Genomic DNA, 22,959 nt, shown 5'->3' on the forward strand with positions numbered 1-22,959 from the left:
TGTTGGGTTTTATTGCTATTTATGGTTATAAGTGAATAATGAAAAAAATCAATATTGCATACAGATCCTCTGATAACAGTAATGATAAGTAAAAGTTCTTTTTTAGCATTGAGCAGTCCTTAGTTTAAGAAAAACTGGGAGCTGGGGGGGCAGAGTAGGATTTGTGTAATCTTAAGACAAATAAATGTAATTACTTCTACATTAACTGCTGATTTACAGTAACAGTATATTTTATTCCTGCAAATGGTTTTTTTTGTTAAAGTGAAAAATTTGAAAGAACCAGAAATATTCTTGAAACTGAGATAAGTAATCTCCTATTCAGACTTGAAACTATTGTAAATTAGGAGTCTACAGCATCTGGTGTCCAAATCTCCCTGAACAGTCACAGTTTGTTAAATTGAGCTAAATGGCAGTAGGACATTTACTGCTGCATTGGGAAAATAAATTGTGTTGAGAATAGGAAAGCTTTTAACTTTGTGTAAAACCTGCTGCTGTCAGCTGAGGGCCTGGGATTGAATTTTCTCTTCCATAATGCTTTGTGAATTCACTTGGCTGAAATGCCACTTTCTCTTGGATAAATTTTTGTCTTTAGGCATTCTAGAGACGCATCTCTGTGTTAGTTTTTCCCCTTTCTGAACTTTCTCTCCCAGCAATAGGTGGAATCCTGCTTGGTTCTCATGATAGTCTGCCTAGTAAGTGCTCAGTAGCAGCAAGTTCTGGCTGATGCCTGAAACACTCCCAACACTGCCATCTGTTGAGAACAGGTGAAACAAAAACCAATTGTTTCCCTCCATCTTTGCCTAGAATACAACAAAAATAAGAGATGACAGACTAGGAATAGATATAAAAAAAATAAGAGATGACAGGGAAGTGGTAAGAAAACAAATTTTTGTTTGAAAAGAAATATGGGGACTTAAATTAGGGGTTGCTGGAAAATGAACATGTTTTTGTGATAATGCTGTCAATTCAAGTTCTGTTAAAAAGAGGATGTTTAGAACAATCTGTGTTTATGATATGTTGAGGTGAGTGTCTAAAGCATCTCTATTTTGAGAAAAGTAAAACTAGACTTCAGTTAGAGGCATGCAAATAAAACTGCCTCTGTTTCTGTTCCTCTCAAGTCTTTCTGCTGCTTTTGTAGAGTGTCTGATATTAATTTTGAGTATTTTCTTTCAGCTTATTTGCTCACTTTGAGTTTGTAGAAGAATTCACAAAGATGATGCTTTTACCATTTGTAGAAGTTTGTCCAGGGATGTTTGTCTTCTGTGCTGTTGTATTAATCTGATATGTGGGGTTTTGTATGCCTCAGTGAGAGGGTTTCATTTGTAGAACTGTCAGTAAGACTTCACAACATGACCTAAAACTCTTTGAAGTCCTTGGTATTCATTTTTTGTTGATTAATTGATTAACTGGATGAAAAATTTGGGTTAAAAATTAATAAACAGCCATCAAACCCTCTTTCTTTTTCATTGCTGGGCAGACTATGTCTTGGTTATTAGAGAAGAATCTGAAAAGGAGAGATTAAAATTTTGCTCAGTGGTCTGTGGGATAATTCTCAGTAAGACTCTGTATGCCACTTTTCCTCCTCCTTTCAAACTGAAAAATCCATTTTGTCTTGCTGACCTTGTCTGATTTCTGTGTTCTGTGAAATTGTTGTTTTTCTTTTAGTTGGTTTCAACTGTACTGGAAGGAGGTGTGTTTAAGTGCAGAGATGTAGAAAGCTCATACATAGAATCTCTAAAATGGAAAAAGTGAAAAAATGGCATTGAAATGTTTTTGCTAAAATATTCATAAACTATGAGCAATACTTAAAAAATAACTAGGAAGCTTACCCAAGAATCCTTTTTTCCTTTTTTTTTTTTTGTAAAAAAAAGTTCTGATATTTTTCCTTGGTTTGTAATGTAAGATAGATGCTTAAGAATGCATGTCTACAAAGCCTATGTTAGCTGCTTTGTTGATGAGTACTGTAAAGTAATAAAATAAACGTGGCTTTGTGCATCATCTAAAATGTAAAGGAAGAGTCACGCTGTTCAATTTGACATGAATTGAGGAGGGAGTTCAAATTTCATTGATCTAGATCTTCTGTTTATTTTCCTCATTTAAGAAGGGAAGGCATTCCTTGTGAACTTATCTAATTGAGAGGTAATGTGTGAGCACAAGTAACAGTATTGTGTTATTTCAGTACTGAATCTGTTCAGACTTGAGTTATGCTATTCAAGGTGTTAAACACTACATGTTGTGCAACTCAGCCTTTTTTTCAGAAAACTTTGGAATGCCTGTTGCATTTTTTAAGGATTGAGTTGATGTAATGTGCTAAAATAGTTGTCTTGGCAGTTCTCTTATTAGAACTTGAGTTCTGTGTACCAGAAGTAATGGAATTCTCTTTGTGTTTAGATGAAGATGATGATTTTGCCAATAAAAGAATTTCCCTGAAACCGAAGGAGAACGGGACATCAGGGGTTGGTTGTCCAAGAACAAATACTGTGAAAAAAGAGGAGGTAAAACCACAAGCTAAAAGCAAACCCCTCTCTCCAGTGAAACAGACTCCCACCTCTGCACTTGATTTCTTTGGGACAAGGAGTGTCCAACGCTCAGAAAAGAAGCTGGTAGCAAGTAAAAGGAGAGAGGTGAGTCCTGATGGAGGCTCCTACTCGTGTGTCTGGTGGCAGCTCAGAATGAACAGTTGGACTGCAAGGAGGTGCTGAAGTGCTGCTCCTACCTCCTGTTGCTCTGTATGAGCACTCACATAGAAGTTGAGCTCTCATGATCCACATGTGCACATCAACTCCTCAAATACAAGTTTGGAGTGGTTTCCATGTTTGGTAAGATAGCACGAAGTTGAAGGTTGTATTTTCTTATTGCCCCTTCTCAAGTGACATTTCTTGAAATCCATTAGGTTTTCTTAGGTTGGTGAGTGGAAGGGATAGCTTAGGGTGGAGGCAGGCAGGAGAGGGAGAAGGTTGTTTTCCCAAGCTTCATGGGACACATATTCGTGGAATAACAAAGCACTCAGTAAAAGTATGGAGGAACTTAAAAATTCCCAGTATAGTTACTAATGTATTTTTTTTTTCATTTGATAGTTTGAGAGATGTTTAGCATTGTTTTAATAGTTGAGATATTGACATTATAGCATGGTCTTGTTTTGAATAACAAAACCCCTTGAAAATAGCCTTGTTTAATAGTGTTTAGGTTAGAGAGCTAGAAATTAATGTTGCATGTCTCATTCACAGTCCTTTTCTAGAAGCATACAGAAGGAATCTATACATGTGAAGTTATTATAATTGACACAGTAATGGGGTAACTGAATAATTGGTCTTTTTTTCTTTAATATAGCCTTCACAGAGCAGAGACAGCACACTAGATGATGAGGCTATTGCTAGGCAACTGCAGCTTGAAGAAGATTCAGAGGTAAAATTTCTACAAATTTAATGCTCTATATCAAGAGCAGTTTGTTTAACTTAAAATTGGTTTTCCTTAAGAAGTTAAGATGGACTTTCCAGGTATGCTGTAACTAAGTGTAATAAAATTCATCAATATGTGCAAGCCTGGTCACACAGTTATTTTTATAGGCAATATTTCAGTTATGTAAATAGAATGTATCACTTAGTCTGGATAGAGAGAAAATTGATTTTCTCTGTCTGTGCAGCTGATGTGCTTCTAATAATCCTGCCTTTCACACAGAATTCACTTTCTGCTTCCTCATGTTTTGATGGCGTTATGTTTATTTTCATTCTCTGGAGTAAAAAATTAAAAGTCATTGCCATCCATGATCTGTTTTACATGTCTTTTAAATTTTCTTATAGTTGAGAAAAATGTGAATGGCCCTTACATGTCTTAAACTTTCCTATTTGAATCAGTACTACTATGAGGGAAGGTACACATATTTACTTGCTTTTGGGAAAACTTGATTTCCCACATATATTTGTAATATTGAGTATTGTTTGAAATAAGTAGATTGTACAGACAAATCTGCACCTCTGAAAGTAAGGATGAGAGAAAGTGAATCCAGCTTTACCCTACTAGAAAGTTAAACAACCAGTCAGGAAAAATAAGATGATGTCTTTCTTTGAACTGATCTTATCCATAACTGTCAGAGTTTCTGTGCATCCCAGAACTTTATTTCAGGGGTGTCTCTGCCCCAGTCTGCTTTGCACTGGGTGCTCTCTGCCCTTTCCCTTCCTCACTATCCTCAGGGAAGGTAGATTTCACTGTATGGACACATACAGACAATGCCTGTGGCATACTGGTTTTATAAAGTCATCTATTGGGATCTTAAAGCATGGCATGTTGGATTTCAATTATGAAAGTAATTCTGTTGTTCTCCTGTTGAAACAGTGGTCAATATTTATTGGCAATAATGAACACTATTCATGAATAGAAATGGTTTTTCCCAAGGTACCATATTGCACAGGAAAGGTAACCAAAGGATCAGTTATCACTGGAGATGTCAGGTTTATGTTAAGTGAAATAAAAATGAAGCCAAACTGACTTTGGTGGGGTTTTTTTACAACTAATAAATAACTCTCAGATGTTGTGCACTGTTTGTTTTTACTGGTTCTTTCATCAGAGAAAATCACTTGTATGAGTATAAGTAATAGAAAGTTAAAGTATATTTGCTTCCCTAAAGTAAATAGAACTGACACTAAGAGCAGGGCTAAGGGCAGTAGTTAAGTTCTCCAGAACAGAATTTTTTAATATGCATTTTTTGCTAATAGTAAATGAGAATAAAGCATTCATTCTGGAGATATTATAATTTTTAACAGGCATCATTACTACTTGTCTTTTGGGACTGCTTTTGATAAAGCCAGCAGGTTACATGTTGTTGCAGGCTGTTTGTTGTCAGGTGCAGCCTTCAAAGTTTGATTATTTAAAATAAAAAGGTACACAACAATAAAATATATGAATGAAAAACTCATTTGAAAACAGCTTATACAGGCATAATAATGTTTCTAGTGCAACAAGTCCATTTTTCTCACTAGATTTAACTAGTCTTGTTTTCTGGGGGAGACAAGTAATTCTTCAGTGCCATTTCCAGAAATTTATTTGCCTCTGGTAGGACACCCTTTTTCTAGCTATGTGCTCACTTAAGAGTTTTTGTAAAAATACACTAGAGTTAGAACTTGTTTGGCATTAGCCTAAAAATCTTTTTTTTTTCCTTTCAGCTGGAGAGACAGCTGCATGAAGATGAAGAATTTGCTAGAACTCTGGCCATGTTGGATGAAACACCACAGAAGAAAAAGGTTGAATTCTTTTTAAACTTACACTTTTAGGAGCTGCATTGCTGGGAGTGTTCTTACTTATACACCTTTGTTTTGAGACTTCCATACAAATGCCTTAAAAACAGCAGGAAAGTGTTTTCATGGAAATAGAATACTCACTTCTTATACTGCCCTCCTGGCTTTTCCTTGCTCAGTAAAGGGTGTCCTGCCTAATCAGACAGTGTGTGCTGGATGCCTCTGTAGGGATGGTATTGTAAGTTCTAGTCCCAGTTAAGTGAAGTGTGTTGCTGTGTCTCTGTGGGAGCTTGGGACACACATCCCTGACTTTGGCATCGTGTGTTTATTTAGGCTCGGAAAAACACAGAAGGAGAGCAAACAGTACAGAGCATCAACAGCAGCCCTAATACAACAGCAGGGTACAAGCAGTCAGAAGGAGGTAGGACACAGAAACTGAAAAGCATTGCACTAATTTATAATATTAATGAGATACATTTTTATATATGAACTCTTCTCCCTTTGCCTCCTATCAAGTGAAAGCAACAGACTCAGCTGGTGCAGCCATGAATTACTCTGCAAAGCCACAAGCTAAATCTGAACAGTTGAAAGGTTCTTGTTTACCTCCACAATCATCTAATGGTAAAAAAGAAGAGATTGCTGGAAAGGAAAGAGGTGCTCAAAATGCACTAAGAGGAAAAGCAGCTTCAGGGAAAGAAGAGAAGACAACACCAAAGAAGGAGAAAGTTTCTCCCAAGAAGACTGAGGTAGGGAGCTATCAAAATTAATTTAGATGTCTTGGTGGAGTTTGCAGGAAAATAGTTTTCATTTATTATAGGTGTCACTGTTGTAACTTGGTGGTTTGAATCTCCTGAGCATCTTTTAAGGTTTTGAATTCTGGTAAGACTGTAAGTTCCTTCTTTACAGCAGTTGTAAAACTAAGTGTAAAAAATTATTTGGCAAAGTGTAAATTAAACAGATGAAGGACCTGAGGTTCTCTAATGCCCATTAAGGTGTGCAGGTACACTGCAAAATCAGTTCTGTGCTTTCTCTTGTTTAACTTGGCTGGAAAACGCAGAATGCAGGAATTCTGACACTTAGTGAGCGCAAACTTACTGATGTCAGTGTGGTGACCTGGGGATCTGTTCTGTGGTTAAAATGATGGGGGTGGCATTGTTTAGGTATTTATATTTCTCTCCCTAGTCTCCTTTTTTTTCTTATTATTGACATGCTATGTAAGAATAGAATTTGGGGTTTTATATCTGATTCAGTAACTGTATTTGTTGAGCACTGGCAGTTAGTGGCAGCATTAAAATGTACTTCTTAATCATACAGTATGAAGTACCCCATTTTGACAATTAAATAGCAGTTGTAATCAGAAGGGAGAGCCTGCACCTCCTTTTGAGGTCAGTTTTTAGCATTGTTTGCTGATTGAGAAGCTTAAGTGTCTCTTAAAGTGTACTTCATAGTATTTCTACTTTTTCTATAAGTGTACATCATAAATAGGATGTGAATTTAAAGTGACAATTTAAGAGTTGAGTGAGCGTGTATATGTGCAATAGATGAAGCTACAGAAACCTGCCAATAAACAATGGGTACATATTTTTTAAACTCTCACATTTTTGAAGTATTTTTAAAAGGAACAAGGAAAAACACCTCAACACAATCACCAAAAGGAGAGCAAGATTCAGTATTGCATGTTAATAGATTATAAACAAGTGTTAACACTTGGTTTTCCTTTGGTGCGTGAAAATGTCTTAAGCTGTGAAGCTTGGGTATATTTTGCTGTTTTTATATCTTGCTGTTTTTATATCTGTAATATGTATATTAGTTTTTTTTCCTCTCCTGACCCAGTCTATAAGTCCTGAGGACTCTGAAAAGAAGCGAAACAATTACCAAGCTTACCGAAGCTTCCTCAATCGTGAGGGTCCCAAAGCACTGGGCTCCAAAGAGATACCTCAGGTAAGCTTGGCTGCAGGATTCTGTATATGATGGGGAGTGTTTGGTAGACCTACTGCTGTAAGTAGTTTAAAAAAATATCAACATAACTGTTTAAAGACTGGTATTTTTTTCCCAGTAGGAAGAATGTATTGGAAAAACATAAATTGTAATGCTAAGTAGTGACTAGATGTAAGGAAGTGTACTTAAAGAATTTGTACTCAGAACTTGATTTAGGAAGTCATGATAATTAAAAATAGTTACAGGTCTTAAAGTTGAAGATTGCTGTCACTCAATTGATTCATATGCTATGCTTGAAGCACAGAGTGCTACAAGTATGGTCAGGTAAACAGTGTGTGGAGTTGTGTTGGTAGCTATTCTCATTGGAACTTTTAGAACTATTACCTAGCTAGGTACGATAGTCTGATTTGTAAAGTTTCATAGGGTACTTGATGTGGTAGAGGGTTAAAATAGCTGATGGTTAAGGGCTATTTGGTAGAATTGTATCAGTAATGGCATTTTCTGCAATGCTCTGGTTCTCAGGGAGCTGAGAACTGCTTGGAGGGGCTGACATTTGTAATTACCGGAGTTCTGGAGTGCATTGAGAGAGATGAGGCCAAGTCTCTGATTGAGCGTTACGGGGGAAAGGTAACCGGCAATGTCAGCAAGAAAACAAATTACCTGGTGATGGGCCGGGACTGCGGCCAGTCCAAGTGTGAGAAGGTGAGTGGGCCCTGCCTGGCCAAAGGCAAAGTGCAGCTCAATTGTTCCTCTCTTATCTGGTAATTTCCAGTATCCCTGCCACAACAAAGTGCATCTTTAAAATGAAAAGTTGCCAAGTGGCTTACGACTCTGTTTTGTTTTTACTTCTGTGCATACATACAACACACAGAGATATCTACATCTATATCAACTCTTGTTGTGTTCCTAGTCATAGTTTTTTTACTAGAAAACACTTTGAAATTAATTACAGAAATCCTAATGTAATGTGATTTCACATTTAATTCTTTCTTTTGCTTCAGGCATCAGCTTTAGGTACAAAAATTATCGATGAGGATGGTCTGTTTGATCTTATTCGAACTATGCCAGGCAAAAAGTCAAAATATGAGCTGGCAGCTGAAACAGAGGTATGCTTTTTTTGCTTTAGTTTGTTTTTAATTGAAAGGAGTTTGTCTTCTCAAACAATCATCAGTTTGACCTTTTAGGTTAAAAGTGAAAAATTTTTGTTTGTGCTGAACACAAATGACTCTACTTGGGAGCTAAAGGTTATTTTCATGCTCTGACATTATTCTGCATTTTAGGTACCTGACAGAGCAGGTAATTGCATCTCCTTAGATGGTATTGGGTTGAAACAAGGAGTATTCATTCTTTGGAATAAGTAATTGTGACTGATACCACATGGTACCCAGACAGGCCCAGAAATATGTAAACTATGTGTATATGTAACAGATCGTGTCTTTATGTGGTACTTGAACTACAAATATTAAAGGGAATTTTTTCAATACGAAAAAAGAGGTACCAAGTTTTATGTGCACATTTAAATTTAGCTTGTAGTGGCTGATAGAATGTTATTAGAATCTCTGTTAGCTCTAATGTGTGGTGCATTCATTACAAGACATGACTTGTTTATGCAAAGATACCATTAATGTCCCAGGGAAAAGCAACTTTGAGCTTATTAGCTATCACTTAGGCTGCCTTTGAATTGTTTTGGGTTGAGCAACTTTTGCAAGTGTTTTGCAAGAGTTTCAAGGGTGTCTGACCCGTTTGTTCCAATCTTACAGTCATCAGTTTAGCATTGTAGGATGCCTCAGGCTTTGTGAATTAGGGGGCTGCTTTTGGAATGACCTGAACACTTCCTACCTCTTTTTTGTGGGTTGTACCACAGAACCTGGTGACATTGTGTTTAGCTGTACTTTATTTCTCAGAAAGTATTTCTGTATCTGCTCTTGAAGGTTTTTTTAATCAATACATAAGCTTTGTCACTTTCTAAGCCCCCTGTAATTGTTAAAATAAATATGCTGTTTATTTACCGTATTTTTCCTTTAATTTCTTTTTAATTTTTTATTTTCCTAAGGCAAAGAAAGTGGAGTCAAAACCCAAAAAGACACCAGAGAAAGCTGAGGCTGGGAAAAGGAATTTTAGCCCCTACAAAAGGGAAGCTAATAATAAAAAATACAAGTCTACTCCTGAAAAAGGAGAAACCATCAGATCTGTCAAGAAAGAAACCACTGCTGTTCGAAAACTTACGGACTTTAAACATCAGACTGTAGAGGAGAAAGAAGCCCCAAAACCTAAGGGGAGCTTGGTTTCTGAGGTTAATGAAGATGGCACAGAGAAATTGCTGTGGGTAGATAAATATAAGCCTGTATCTCTTAAGGCAATTATTGGACAGCAGGGTGAGCAGAGCTGTGCCAATAAACTGCTCCGGTGGCTCAGAAACTGGCACAAGAACACCTTGGAAGATGGACAAGGTGACTGGCCTGGTTAATTTTCTCTGTGTTCTTTCATGCTAATCATGCTCCTTGGTTCCCTGGACCACTGAGGGCCTGGGTGGTAGCAGAGCAGCTCTAGAAATTGGGAGTAAGGCTGCACTCAGATGTGTTTTTAGCAGCAATTGAGCCTGAGGTTTTTTCAGTGAAGTATTTGTTCATTTACTACCCACCTTCCCACCTGAAAAAAGAGCAGAAAAATGTGTCTTAAAAGACTTTTTCCCCTAAGTCTGAGTTTTCATTTTTACAAAATCCCCCCAAATATCCTACTGTGATGTATCTAAAAATGGCTTTGTGTTGAGCCCATTGATTTCTTCCTCAGCAAGAGGAAATAGGTTAGGCATGGCCAACAGTGAAGATACAGGATAAGAGCAGGTCTAAAGGGCTGCTCTCATGTGAAGGGATGAATTGTCAAGGTCCTGCCTCTGGGAAGAAGGGCATGTGTCAAGTAGACAGTTGGTCATCCTATAGACAGACAGGTTTTTCTGTGTTTAAAAGAGGGTTTAAGTTTAGTTCAGCTCTAGTAGGTAGTGGGATTTTGGGTGTGGCGTGTTTGGGGTTTGGCTTAATTTGTTTGTGGTGGTGTGTGGGTTTGGTGGTGTTTTTGGTTTTTTATGTGTATGATATGGTTGTGAGGAAATTGCTGAAATGGTTGTATTACATTAATAGCACTTTTTGGTATTTTTCAGTTCAAAATCACTGCAAGTTATGAGCTGTAAGCTGGTTTAAACGGCTTTTACCTGAGTAGTTAGGATGCAGCTGTGTGTGCATCTTTGGATGTTCTTCTCTGTCCTTAAATGAGGAAAAATTCCAATGATGCTTGATATCTTTAGCTTTAGGAGCATTGTTTTATAATTACATACCTAGGTAAAACCTGATATTTTTTTCTTTTTTTTTTTTTTTTTTTTAGCAAAACCTAGTAAAACTGGAAGCAAAGATGATGGGACAGGCTTTAAAGCAGCATTACTTTCTGGTCCACCTGGAGTTGGTAAAACTACTACAGCTGCTTTGGTTTGTAAGGTGAGGTCATAATAATGGTTGTTCCCAACACTTTTGTTACATATTAATTCTGAGTCTTGATACAGGTACAGTGTGCAGGTGGGTGTGGTCTGAATGACAGGGTCTGCTCTCAGCCAGGTTGCACCTGCTCAGAACAGGGTTACAGGTGAAAATATGTGGCTATTTGGATACCTTTATCAGGTCTGAGGTGAGAAGGTACCAATGGGTGTCTGCATTTCTTTCTGTTACATTGAGAGGAAACATATCACAGTATGTTGAATAATTGGAAATGGTTTTCCAAAACTGTGAGCATTCAGCACTGGTTCTGCAATATTGGAATATTGGAGAATATTTGCATTTAGTGGGAGTCAAATTCTGGCAAGCTTTTTGACAGGCTAAGGTCATGGTTTTTATATGTCTAACAGAGAGATATTTCCTAGATTTCTTCCAAATTGAAATGCTACTTCAGGATGAGAGAAATTGACAGGGCCATGTGTCCATTTCTAAATCTGAATTTAGAAATCTGTTGTATAGAATAACTCTCAATCCTTTTCTCCCCGTCCCCCCACTGCATGTCTTTGAGCTCTGTGCCAACAAGTTGATGCCACACCTAGAGCTAGACTAGAAAAGATGAATGTGCTGTCTTGGGCTCGCTTTTTTTTCCTTAAAGCATGTCATTTTCTGTTCCTGGTTTCCAACCTGGCTTGTTCTCAGCTGCCTCAGGACTCTACAGAGCATTTCTCTGTGCTCCACAGGAAATGCCAGCAAAACAGACCAATGCTGTGTGTGCTCAGTGCTGTGTTCTGGCTGCCTCTGGCAGGAGAGTTTGCTGATAAAGGAGCAGCTGGGTTAAGTTGTGTCAGGGACTGACAGAAGTGTTAGTGCTGCTGTGGGAGTCATGTGTTTCCTGTTGGTTAAATAGTTGAAAGCTTCTCTTTCCTGGAGCTTTCAGAGCCATGTGGTATGTTTCTTTGTTATGCAGCTGGAAATACCATGGAGCTTAGCCAGCCTTGGCTCACAGATCTGTTCCTATCCCTGCTGGCAGTTCTGTTAATCTTCAAAATTTAAAATGTGCCACTGACTCCAATGCTTCTGCATCCCCCTCAATTAAACCAAAAAGAAAACCAAGCAACAACAAAAAAATTCAAACAAACAAACAAAAAAAACTACAACAAAAAAACCCCACCACAAAACAAAACAGAAAGTGTCTCTTTTGGGCCTATCTGTTCCACACATGGCTATAGAGTTTTTTTTGAATTGTTAGAGAAAAGGAGTAAAGGGGAGAAACTAATTAAAGCTATATGATTTGTCACTGATTTGTGTTCTCACTTTTTATGTGGTTTGTGTGTTTGGACCAGGAGCTGGGGTATAGCTACGTGGAGCTGAATGCCAGCGACACTCGCAGCAAGAACAGTCTGAAGGAAGTCGTTGCTGAGTCACTTAACAACACCAGCATCAAAGACTTCTGTTCTGGTGCGTCTGTTGTTTGAAGGAGATTTTTGTTTTATTAAGAGTCTGCTTGGAGGAAGGACAGAGCTCCCTTATTGCACAACGTTAGGAATATACCTTGCTCATCAGGTGGAGGGGCCTGGCTCTAATAGGGATGGGTTCATGTAGTAAGCTGTTATATTTCTTCTTCAGTTTAGAATTAAATCCTGCTACTTGGAAAATGAGTTGTTAATATGCACAAACTACTCAAGAACTGTGCAGTTGCTCCTCTGTTCCATGGGACTTGTTTCTAAGAAAATAACATGAGGTTATAGTCTGGTCTGTGAACATAGATTCATGTGATCAAGTGGCAGAGCCACCACCTCAGTAGCCCAGGATGGTGTTATCTTACTTAGCATTGGGTAAAACTCTGAGCAAGACTCCTTTATTCTCATCTCATTTTCTTATCCATATTCATTTTCAGGTGCATCTTCATCAGTTAGCGGGAAGCATGTATTGATCATGGATGAAGTGGATGGTATGGCAGGCAATGAAGACAGAGGAGGGATTCAGGTGAAGCCACTGTAGTTCCTAGCTAATGCCATTGCCAAGAGTGTGTGCCATATATAGCACAAGATAGTCAAGCCACTCTGTCCTCAACCCATGGTCCATAAACAAACTCTCTGCAGAGTACAGTCTGACATGTTTTAGAAGCCTGTTTTGGTGTAAGAATTGTGCCTTGGTAGATGGGGGAAAAAGGATATTTGTGTAGAAGAAGCCTGGAGTGATGAACTTGAGTGTGTGCACTTTAGAACGGGTACATTTATCCTAAGGTCTCTCTAAGGTGACATCTCCCTGCAGTGGGAGGTTCATAGTCTGGCTGGGACTGTTGCTCTTTTGCATAGGCAGTAACACTGAGTAACTAATGTGTGGCATAGGCAGCAGCACCCTTTGTTCTCTTTAGTAGCTCCAGTTTTAGCTTCTGAGGATTTCCTATAGTCACGTGCAGTACTTTGATGGTAAAGGGCATAGAGATTTTTAGCTTAGATGCAGGTATTTTCATTGTAAGAATGAAACTGAACTGATTTTCACCTTCATTAGAGCTAGCAAAGTTTGTTCTGGTGAGCCTAAAAGTGATGAAGCCTCTTGGAGCAGAGATGAGCTGATCTTTTTACTTTCTGCCTTTTCATTCTTTGACAGACACAAATGGGATGGGGCCGCTATGACAAGTGTCTTGAGCTGTTTATTTTCAGCATCAGTCTCATTACAGGGTTATGGCAATGAAGAGATGCTACCTGCTTGCTGGTCAGGCAGCAGGCCAAGGAAACTTGATGTTACAGCACACCATAAAGCCATCTTAGCCAGTTACATAGAGCAGAAGCATACTGACAGTAGTTCTATCTAATCACCTTAAGCACATGTAGCTTTGGTTAAAACAATGGTGGCCTTTTCTCGCATACAATGGCCCGTTTATAAGAGACAAAGCACAGAGCACTATTCATATTTAACCTTCTAAATATCTACTAAATAAACTTGTTGCAACTTAGAAAGCTAAACTACACAGCTCTATTGTTCTATTTCCCATGTCTTTGCTACAGCTTAGATACCTTTTCTGCTGCTTTAGCACTGTTCAGGCAGGGTGCAGCCAGAAAGCTGTGTGTGCCCTCTGGGCATAAGCCAGGTCAAACTGGCCTTTGGAGAAATGAGTCTGGTTCTGTAGGTGGACAGCTGTACTCTGGGCTGTTGGTCTTCATTGCTTCTTCAAGACAGTTCCAAACATAACTGCTGGAAGTAAGGAATGGAAGTGGGTAGGCAGCAGATCTTTTGCAGCTGAACAGAACAGGAAGTGAAAAATACAGGCAAGGGGCTAGGTTTGCACTGTGTAGAAATGTGGACTTGGCAGCTGTCAAGGATCTGATTTAAGGCAGGGACTAATGCTGCTTGGTATGACATTCTAATTGCTCTCATTATCCAGTTATCTGATGGCATTGTAACGTGTTTCGATTGCAGGAGCTGATTGCTTTGATCCGGCACACGAAGGTTCCCATCATTTGCATGTGCAATGATCGCAACCACCCCAAGATGCGCTCCTTGGTCCACTACTGCTTGGATCTCCGTTTTCAGAGACCTCGGCTAGAACAGATCAAAGTAAGTAGGCTGTGGCTGTGGCTTTATGGCTGTGGCTTTATGGGCTGCACCGAATTATCATCAGGAACTTCAGTTTTCGTGTGGCACAGTTTATTCAGAGTAAATTGGATACACCACTTAATCCATCATCTCAGCGAGTAACTGTTGTTCAGAATGAATTGCCTGAGTTTCTCTTCCCAAAGCCTTTTGGATTTTAGATGTCTGTCTTAAGAATATATCCAAAATTGTTTTTATAAACAAACATGCTCTTTTTTACACCATTGGTAAATGATGGCTTATGATTATGAGAGAAAATTTTAGCTAAATTTAAAAATTTAGAAAAATATGCAGTGTTCTTTCATACATGTGTCAGTATTTTCTGCTGGGGCAAGAACTCATAGGAATTCTCTAGTGACAGTTTCTCAATTGTGATTACAGGGTGCCATGATGTCTATTGCATTTAAAGAAGGTTTAAAAATTCCCCCACCTGCTATGCAAGAGATAATCCTGGCAGCAAATCAGGACATCAGACAGGTCAGTACCCATTCAGCATCAGTGACCATTCAGATAGCAGATTATGTACATTGAATTCAAAGTATTTAAACAGTATTTTTATGTATAAAGATTAGGCTGTTATTGCCAGAGTCTTCCATTTAAATTCTATTATGCTACAAAATTGTAAATTTTGTTCTTTAGGTTTTACATAATCTTAATATGTGGTGTGCAAAAGACAAATCACTGACTTATGATGAGGCTAAAACAGATGCCAGCCGAGCCAAAAAGGACATCAAACTGGTAAGTGTCAAATACTGGATTGGCTTTTACTGTCATATTCTGATATAATCACTTGGCTTTATAAGCATCTTTTGAACTGAAGCACTGAATAAAGCCTAGGTGCCAAGAGCTATTGCATTTGCCACAAATAGTTGAAGAGTAGTATATCCAGGACTGAATCTGAATTTTGATATACTTGTCTCTTATGTAAGATGCAATTATGAAGCTCATACTTCCCATCCTTTGTTCTCTGTTTAGGACATAATTCTCTTAATATCAAAAATAAATTACAGTTCTTAAAACTGGTAAAGTTCTAGGGTGGAAATACTGAATGAGGGGCTTGTACTGATGAGTGAAGATACTTCTGGATACTGATTTTGTGGATACTGTGCTGTGTTTTACTTTTTGTGCTGACCTTCTAGCTGCTGACTTCTTGAAATGTCATTTATTTAGGGCCCCTTTGATGTTGTCCGGAAGGTTTTTGCTACTGGAGAGGAGGCTGCTCGTATGTCTCTTATAGACAAATCAGATCTTTTCTTCCATGATTATTCACTAGCACCTCTCTTTGTCCAAGAGAACTATGTGCATGTGAAACCAGCTGCTGCTGGGTGAGTTACTCCAAACCCTAAATTGGTATAGGCTTTTGTGTTGGGGAGTCAAGGTAGACTAAAACCTATCTGGATATTTCTGCCTTGTAACAAAGTCAACTTCATTTTTTTTCCAGAGGTAATTTAAAAAAGCACTTGGTGCTCTTGAGTAGAGCAGCTGATAGTATATGTGATGGTGATATAGTGGACAGACAGATTCGTAGCAAGCAGAACTGGAATCTTCTTCCAACACAGGTGAGCACTTAACACTCACTTTGTGTTCTTTAAGGGGGGGCTGTCCAGTGTTAAAGGTGGATCTGTGGAAATTGGTGTTTCAGTGTAGTTATATGATATGTACAGTTTGTACTTCATGTAGTGTTTTCTGTTCCACTGGCAATCAGAAGAGTTTCCTATGTCCATATTGTTGAGCCCATGCTGCAACATGAAATAAAGTCTTCTGCAATGTGGAGAAGGTGGACAGTCACAAAGCATAGAAGCACATGGTGTGTTATCACTTTTGCTGTTACAAGCCTGCTCTGTCCTTCCTCTCACCAGGGTAGGATTTCTTTCAAAGCACAGAGGACTGAAACTTGGTCACTGTACTTCTTTTAATGCTCACTGAAACACTGACAAGACTTGTGCTTAAAGGATTATGACTGGCATCAGAGAATGCATTGTAGGTGAAATTGGAAGGCACCTCTGGATGTCATCTAGTTCAGTACCGGTCCAAAGAGCTGTATGCTTAGGAACAGAGCTGACTTAGGTAGATTGCAGTGTTCTTTGGAAAGCTCTCTTCCACCATGTCTGTGTGTTGGAGATCACTTGTTTGTGTGAAGTCAGCTATTTGACTGCACTCTAAACTGGACATGAGAAAAGGCTATGTTTTGGGGTTGTCTGTTTGGGTTTTTTTGGGTTTTGAAACCAAGAAAACTTCACAGGTATTTTAGAACATGGTAATAAACAGGGTGGTACAAGGGATGAAGCTGTAACCTTAGAGGGATTGACCAGAAATAAGCAATTGAGAGAGTTCTCTTAAAATAAGCTGTTTCCAGTGTGACCCTGTGTCACCTACCCCTCTTCCCTGGGGACAGTGAAGTGCAGGGCAGTGTGTCATGGTGTCCATGAGACTTTCAGTGTGATCTGAGTTTGGCATGTGTGTTACTTTTTCAGGCTATTTATGCAAGTGTTCTCCCAGGGGAGCTGATGAGGGGTTACATGTCCCAGTTTCCTGTCTTTCCCAGCTGGCTGGGGAAATTTTCATCCACAGGCAAACACGATCGTATCATTCAAGAACTGGCAATGCACATGAGCCTCAGGTAGTACTGGCATTCCTCTGATACATTCCTCTGATTCTTTCTTGTGCAGTTCATTAACTACCATCAGTTCCTTGCTGTGCTTGGTGCAAATAAGTGACATGTTCATGTGTTCTGTGAATGTGTTCCTATGTTGTTAGGGACACTTTTCTCAGTGCCTAATTTCTACAAGTCAATCACAAGTACTTTGCATTTTTCTTTTTTCCCCTGAAGTTGTTTCTCAGAGATGTGTTTCCCCAGTCTGCTTGGTGTTTAAATACCTTGCATTGGTTATTCCCCAATGCAGGTATGGCAAAAGGAATGGCACAACTTGCAGTTTGCTCTTAATGCAGCTGATTGTTATTTGCTGAGGGCCTCCTTACCTATTTGTTCTTGTCTTTAGAAGTCAATGTTGCTGGTTGGACAGATTTACTTACTCCATATTTTATTTTCAATTTGACAAAGAACTCAGACATGCAAGAGGACAGTAAATATGGAATATTTATCATATTTGCGGGATGCACTTGTCCAGCCCTTGAGAGACTTTGGAGCAGATGGTGTACAACAGGCTATAACATTTATGGACTCCTACTGCTTGATGAAAGAAGATGTTGAAAATATCATGGAAATAAGCACGTGGGGAGGCAAACCCAGTCCTTTTTCAAAGCTGGATCCCAAGGTAAAATTCACCAGTGAATTTGTTTTCTATCATATCTTAAAAAAGAAATCCTAGAATAACTGCTATGGTATGGATGTGCTTTGGAAAGCCTGAAGTTGGTGGACCAGCTTAACCATAATTAATAGTAGGTCTTGTGAATCAGCTGTCAAACATACCACTAAGTTCAGGGCTAAGTCCTAAAAGATAATCAGGCTGTGCTTCACTCTGGAGTCTTACACTTTTTGTTCCTGGTGTAAAGGATTACTAGGAGTCTGTTGTGTCTTGGGTATAGAAGCAGAACAGAGGAAGGACAGGAAAAGCTGGTACCTTTGTACAAGGAGGCTCTGGCTGTAAGGGCTGTGTCCTTCAGGCACAGCCCTGCCTGTCCTACTGTCCTGCAAAGGAGGAGGGACACACAGCTGCCTGTGTTACAGAGCAGGCACTGCCTTCAGAGGCTGCCTGGCAGCTTACACCTTTCCCATTCGTGTCAGACAGAAGTGCCAGACCTGGAGTGCTTCATGTACTGCTCTTCCAGAACCCAGCTACTGCACTCCAGTGGTTGGGCCCCTCACCTGGTACAAGGTGAGCTTAAGCTCAGATTGCTTTTACAAACTAGGCAGATGTGAACTGAAACAGATCAGGTGCTCATGGAAAGAGGAGAACCTGCTGTAAACTAAACCTACACTACTATCAGGTGTTTTCCCCTAGTCTGAATATGCTGCTTAGTCTGGCAAGTGTACAGTGCTGCTGAAGGGGGCTCTGGTGTGACTGTGCTGAAATTATTGTAGGCCTGAGCAAGCATCTGAAGATACACACTTTATTGAGAATTATGTGGGACTTGTTTAAAATAAGCCTTCACCATACAGCTCTTAAACACTTTCTGTGTCCTTTTGAGAGAGTGGCATCTTCTGTGTATCTTTGGTCATGTCTTTCCAAAGGAAAGTTGATGTGGAATCTGTCAGTAAGTTTCTAACAATCTACAGTTCCTAAACTGATGCTCAGTTTCCTTCCTTCTACCCTGCCAGGTCAAAGCAGCTTTCACACGTGCCTACAACAAAGAGGCACATCTGACTCCATATTCCCTTAGTGCTGCCAAGGCATCCAAAAGGCAGTCGGGATCTGCAGCAACCTTAGAGCTGAGTGAAGACTTGACTGTGGAAGAGATCCAGTCTGATGAGGATGAGCAGGACACTGTTGAGAGTGATGCAATGATTAAGGTGATTTAATTTCCTCAGTATTAAACAACCTCACTGAAGTGTTGGGGCTTTTTTGTTTGTTTTTAGTTACCTTTCTGTGACTTTTAATTCATTAAGATTATGTTAAGAAAAAAATCATAGAAGTATTAAATAATCTCTCAACTTTTAAAATTTTAACTGGTGGTAGTGTGGAAGAGTCTAAGTTACTTCCATCCATTGTCTTATGTTGGACCAAAGCGAGACATTACTCTAAATCTAAAATTCTGCATCCAGTTCCAAAACTTAGTAATATTTTAAGTGTTGATGAGGATAGTGCCAGTGGCAAGGAGCCACCACAGGCCTGTGCCTGTGGTTCCTAGAGATGACAATTCTAGTAATACCTTTGTAGGTATCACTAAATGGGGAGCCTTAAGACTGAATATGGTAGCCCGTACTCTCTATGGCATTTAGGAACTTCACACCTGAAAGGGGAGGGAAAGAGGTGGTTTTTTCCTTAACATTTGACTGCATTTGGACTTAAACTTTTGTCAGCTGGATTTTAAACTGTCTGTATTTCTGTTTGTAGCAAAAAAAGGGGAAGTCTTCCAAGCTGCCAAAAAGAGAGAAAAATGAAGAAACAACAAAAAAAGAAGGGAAAAGAAAAGAGAAAACAAGACATTTAGACTAAAACCTTGCTTTGGACACAGCTTTGCTTATCTAACTTCTGCCAAGAACATGAAACAGATCCAGTGCTGCCGCTGGGAAAGTAGAACCAGTTTATTGAAAATGCTCCTCTTATAGAGGTGCTGCAGCTCTTGTGCTCTCACCCTGCTGTGCTTACTCCTAACATGGTACATGTTACAAGCTAGAACTTCCTTGTGCAACGACACCAGGTGCATGAACATGCTGAAAATGTCATGCTTAGTTACCTGGCATTTCTGCTGAGTCTTCCTAGGACTTCACTGCTTTTTTTTTTAATATAAATCCCCTGACATTATGTGGTGAAGTCTTGTAAATAGTACATGATGCAAAAAACCCCATACATAAATGGCTTATTTGTACATTATAGAAATTAAGCAGTATATAAAATTACAATAAAATGTTTCACAGGATTCTTTTAAAATTTTGGTTAAGTTCATGGAGTGTTCTGTCCTGTTTCCCTCCTTTATTCCACACTTTTGTTTTTCCTTTACATACGTGATGTGGCATTCCTCTTTTCCTAAACTTCCCTTTTGTTCAGTTACAGATACAGAAAAGCAGTGAGGGATTTACTTCCAAAGTCTGTACTTGAGTAAGTTATATCTTTAATCAAAACTAGAAAGGAATATTTAAAGAGTAAAAACTGTTTAATTGAAAATATTCATAACAGTTCAGAATGGATACTGAAAAAGAAAACAGTAGGGAAGTGTTTTTTCTTCCTGCCACTCATATTACAAAGATGGCCCCGTGGTTTGTCTTTGGTGCAGATGAAATGCAGATTTTGTTTGTAATAATTATCAGTTTTATTACTACAATAAACCAAAGTACAAAATTTATCAAAAGCTAAATAGTTACAGATATCACAAAATAGAAGTGACATGGCTGTTACTAGGCCTGGGGAAGAGATGTGTGATGTAGTGAAAGATCTTCCCTTGCTGCTTGCCAGCCAACACAAGCAGTTCTGGAAATAAACAGAGGTGGTTAATTATATTCTGAGATACTGTGATAGCAGATCAGGAAAAATAAAATCATCTAAAAATTCCCCAAAAGAACTTGAGTGCATTACTGTGACCTACAGCTGAGTTTTCACATAAGGTGTTTGCAATAGTAAATTGCAATTATTGAAACTATTAACATTATTGAGGAATACTGTTAACTAACTCATTTTCAGTTACCATTAAAAAAAAACCAGCTGGATCTAAGTCTTTGGTATAGACAGAGCCATGCTCTCATTTTTTAAAGGATGAGTATTTCAGGCCAGTACTTGTTGCTGTTATCCTGGGATAGATTCTGTTAAATAGGCAAGTTAAGATCAGGTAACCTGCATTTTAGATTTGCTCCTTCCAGTTAGTGCCCCTCTTGCTCTCTATCCCCCCACACTTAAACCCGTGCTGGAAGAGCTGGGGAAGTTTGGATGATGCTGAGATCTTCAAACTGTTCTCTGTGCTACTCGAGCACACCTGGTGTTCAGGAACATGTTCCAAACCACAACAGTTTGGGGATGTTAATGTAGTCATAGAGGTAAACTGAGTTGAAGCACAATTTAACAACCAGGTCAGTTGCAGTAGCAAAACCTACTGGTGTTTGCATGCCTGAGGGCAAATAGGTGATAGAACTGGGTCTCAAGTTATCTGAGGCATTGACCCAGGCTCTAAGATTCCTTACTAGGAAAAACTCCAGAGCTGTCTAGAATGAACCCTGTTAAATAAGAAGTACAGACTGTAGGCCATACCTGAATTTACTGGTCCTCATCTTCTAGTTTGAGGTATTCTGTGCAGTCATTTATTTTCTTAAGATCAGTAATGTTAATCCTTTCAGAACACATGGGACATACATTTTCAGTCTGTAACAGGCTGTTTTAAAGGAAGGGTAACTGGTCAAAAGCAAATTCTAACATTTTTCAAAGGAAGTTGGGCCTGAGGCACAAAGCCTAGACCAGAGTTCTGACCAGTGCTTGTAACAAGTGCAGGTCAGAGCAATAGCTGCTTCTGTCTAAGTTTTCAACATTTGAGAACCACATGAGGAAGGCTGCTATTTGCATTTAAACATATAACAAAGGAGGTTTTGCTGATACTGGAACAGAGCTATCCCATTGTCACATGTGATTATGAGGGACAAGACATAATTGCTGTCTTAGTCTGTACCCAATTCTATGTGAACTTTGATTGTTTTGGTGATTGCTGCTGCGTCTGTGTTCCTGCCCTCCCCCCGTGTCAGGCCTTCTTCCTGGACAGATCTGAGAACTTACACAAGCTCACCATCCATCTTCATTACTGTTCCTGTTGGAGCCCTGTATCCCTGGCCCAGTTCTTTGATCATATCCTATCATTTTGGTCAACTTTGAAGCAATGTTCTCTGAGTGTCTAAGGTGCCAATTACCAAGTAAGGGGAATTCTTCCACCCAGCCCAGCTCTATTACAAGTTTTTAGTACCAAGTGACCCATTAGCTGCTAAAATATGAAGAAACATTGGAATACTGCAGTAGAGAAAAATCCCAACTTACTTTTTGAATTCTGAGTAGAGGGCAGGAAAGTCACAGTGTGGGCAAACTGTCCAGTCATCGCGCACCATGTGCCGACCCTGCAGACAGAAACTGCAGCTAACTGAGGGGCAAGTGCTGCCTGCCTACAGAGCATTTCCTTTTGGACCTCTTATGAGAAAGCCTCAGCAACTGAGTTCTAAGATCTTGAATTAAAAGCCCCACATGTGTTACTGTAGCTTGATTACTGTGTAAAATCTGTAACTAGAAAAGGAGCTCTCACAGATGCAGTGTTATCATTTGCATTCCTCTTTTTAAAATGGAAATCTAGGAATATACTGAATTACAGTGTTTAAAATTATTCTCGTTTGGCAATTTTAGAATGCTATTTGTAGGTCTGTACCCAGAGCTGTACCTAAATCTGCTGGCATTTTTGGTGTTGTATATGACATACCAAAAATGCCCCCCAAAGCTGCAGCACCTGAGCCCAGTAGGTCACATTCAGCACTCATTTGTGAGCCTGCCTGGCCTTTGCCTCTTTACGTTTTCTCTTTTTTGCTACAGTTTACTAGTTTGCTTTTGCTAGAAGGCATTTGTATGTATCTTTTTAATACTATAAAAACACAGCAGCACCTTGACCTCTACTGAGAGATTTATGCTCTAATACAATATACAACAGCAGACAGTTTTGACACTGACTCTGGTTTGATATTTGAAAATGCCACAGTCCTAATGTCTGCAAACACTGTGACATAAACAAACTGTGGCCAAGATGGAGCCTAAATACATATTGTGTAACATACTTTAACATGTACATTGTGTTTGGCTCATAAATTTATATTTAAAACCCTTTGTTTTCCTAAAGATATTATTTCTAAAGTATACCTGTCACCTTATTCTGCTAAACCAGTAGAGCAAAAAGACCCCCACATAATTGATATTAATTTTTTGTGAGACTTAATTCTTTAGTTTTAATAAAGAATGTTAATTCTAACATTTGTTTCTTGTTCAAGTAAGTTCTTTTTTTCTTGCAATTTTAGTATGACAATTCATGTGAACCCAGTAAAAACTGTGTTAGTTATACAGTAGCTGTACAGTAACTTC

General features: G+C 39.0%; 2 protein-coding genes across 5 annotated transcripts in view; one reads left to right on the plus strand and one right to left on the minus strand.

Annotated features, from left to right (window-relative positions):
• RFC1 (replication factor C subunit 1) overlaps positions 1–22,851 on the plus strand; it is a 37,114-nt gene extending 14,263 nt beyond the window's left edge. For all 3 annotated transcript variants that reach the window (XM_036383132.1, XM_054514774.1, XM_036383133.2), the window contains 21 exons: positions 2,392–2,624; positions 3,331–3,405; positions 5,160–5,237; positions 5,565–5,652; positions 5,748–5,977; positions 7,065–7,172; positions 7,692–7,871; positions 8,171–8,275; positions 9,223–9,619; positions 10,548–10,657; positions 11,995–12,109; positions 12,549–12,637; positions 14,075–14,212; positions 14,630–14,725; positions 14,888–14,986; positions 15,419–15,573; positions 15,690–15,807; positions 16,723–16,868; positions 17,310–17,523; positions 18,528–18,719; positions 19,264–22,851. In XM_036383132.1, the coding sequence (XP_036239025.1) occupies positions 2,392–2,624; positions 3,331–3,405; positions 5,160–5,237; positions 5,565–5,652; positions 5,748–5,977; positions 7,065–7,172; positions 7,692–7,871; positions 8,171–8,275; positions 9,223–9,619; positions 10,548–10,657; positions 11,995–12,109; positions 12,549–12,637; positions 14,075–14,212; positions 14,630–14,725; positions 14,888–14,986; positions 15,419–15,573; positions 15,690–15,807; positions 16,723–16,868; positions 17,310–17,523; positions 18,528–18,719; positions 19,264–19,365 (3,068 nt within the window). In that variant the 3' untranslated portion in view covers positions 19,366–22,851. The remainder of the gene's footprint in view (positions 1–2,391; positions 2,625–3,330; positions 3,406–5,159; positions 5,238–5,564; positions 5,653–5,747; positions 5,978–7,064; positions 7,173–7,691; positions 7,872–8,170; positions 8,276–9,222; positions 9,620–10,547; positions 10,658–11,994; positions 12,110–12,548; positions 12,638–14,074; positions 14,213–14,629; positions 14,726–14,887; positions 14,987–15,418; positions 15,574–15,689; positions 15,808–16,722; positions 16,869–17,309; positions 17,524–18,527; positions 18,720–19,263) is intronic.
• WDR19 (WD repeat domain 19) overlaps positions 20,005–22,959 on the minus strand; it is a 39,823-nt gene continuing 36,868 nt past the window's right edge. For both annotated transcript variants that reach the window (XM_036383129.2, XM_036383131.2), the window contains 3 exons: positions 21,880–21,956; positions 21,109–21,229; positions 20,005–20,337 (listed from right to left, as the gene is read on the minus strand). In XM_036383129.2, the coding sequence (XP_036239022.1) occupies positions 21,115–21,229; positions 21,880–21,956 (192 nt within the window). In that variant the 3' untranslated portion in view covers positions 20,005–20,337; positions 21,109–21,114. The remainder of the gene's footprint in view (positions 20,338–21,108; positions 21,230–21,879; positions 21,957–22,959) is intronic.

The sequence above is a fragment of the Molothrus ater genome, chromosome 4, assembly GCF_012460135.2.
Source record: "Molothrus ater isolate BHLD 08-10-18 breed brown headed cowbird chromosome 4, BPBGC_Mater_1.1, whole genome shotgun sequence".
Lineage (NCBI taxonomy): Eukaryota > Metazoa > Chordata > Aves > Passeriformes > Icteridae > Molothrus > Molothrus ater.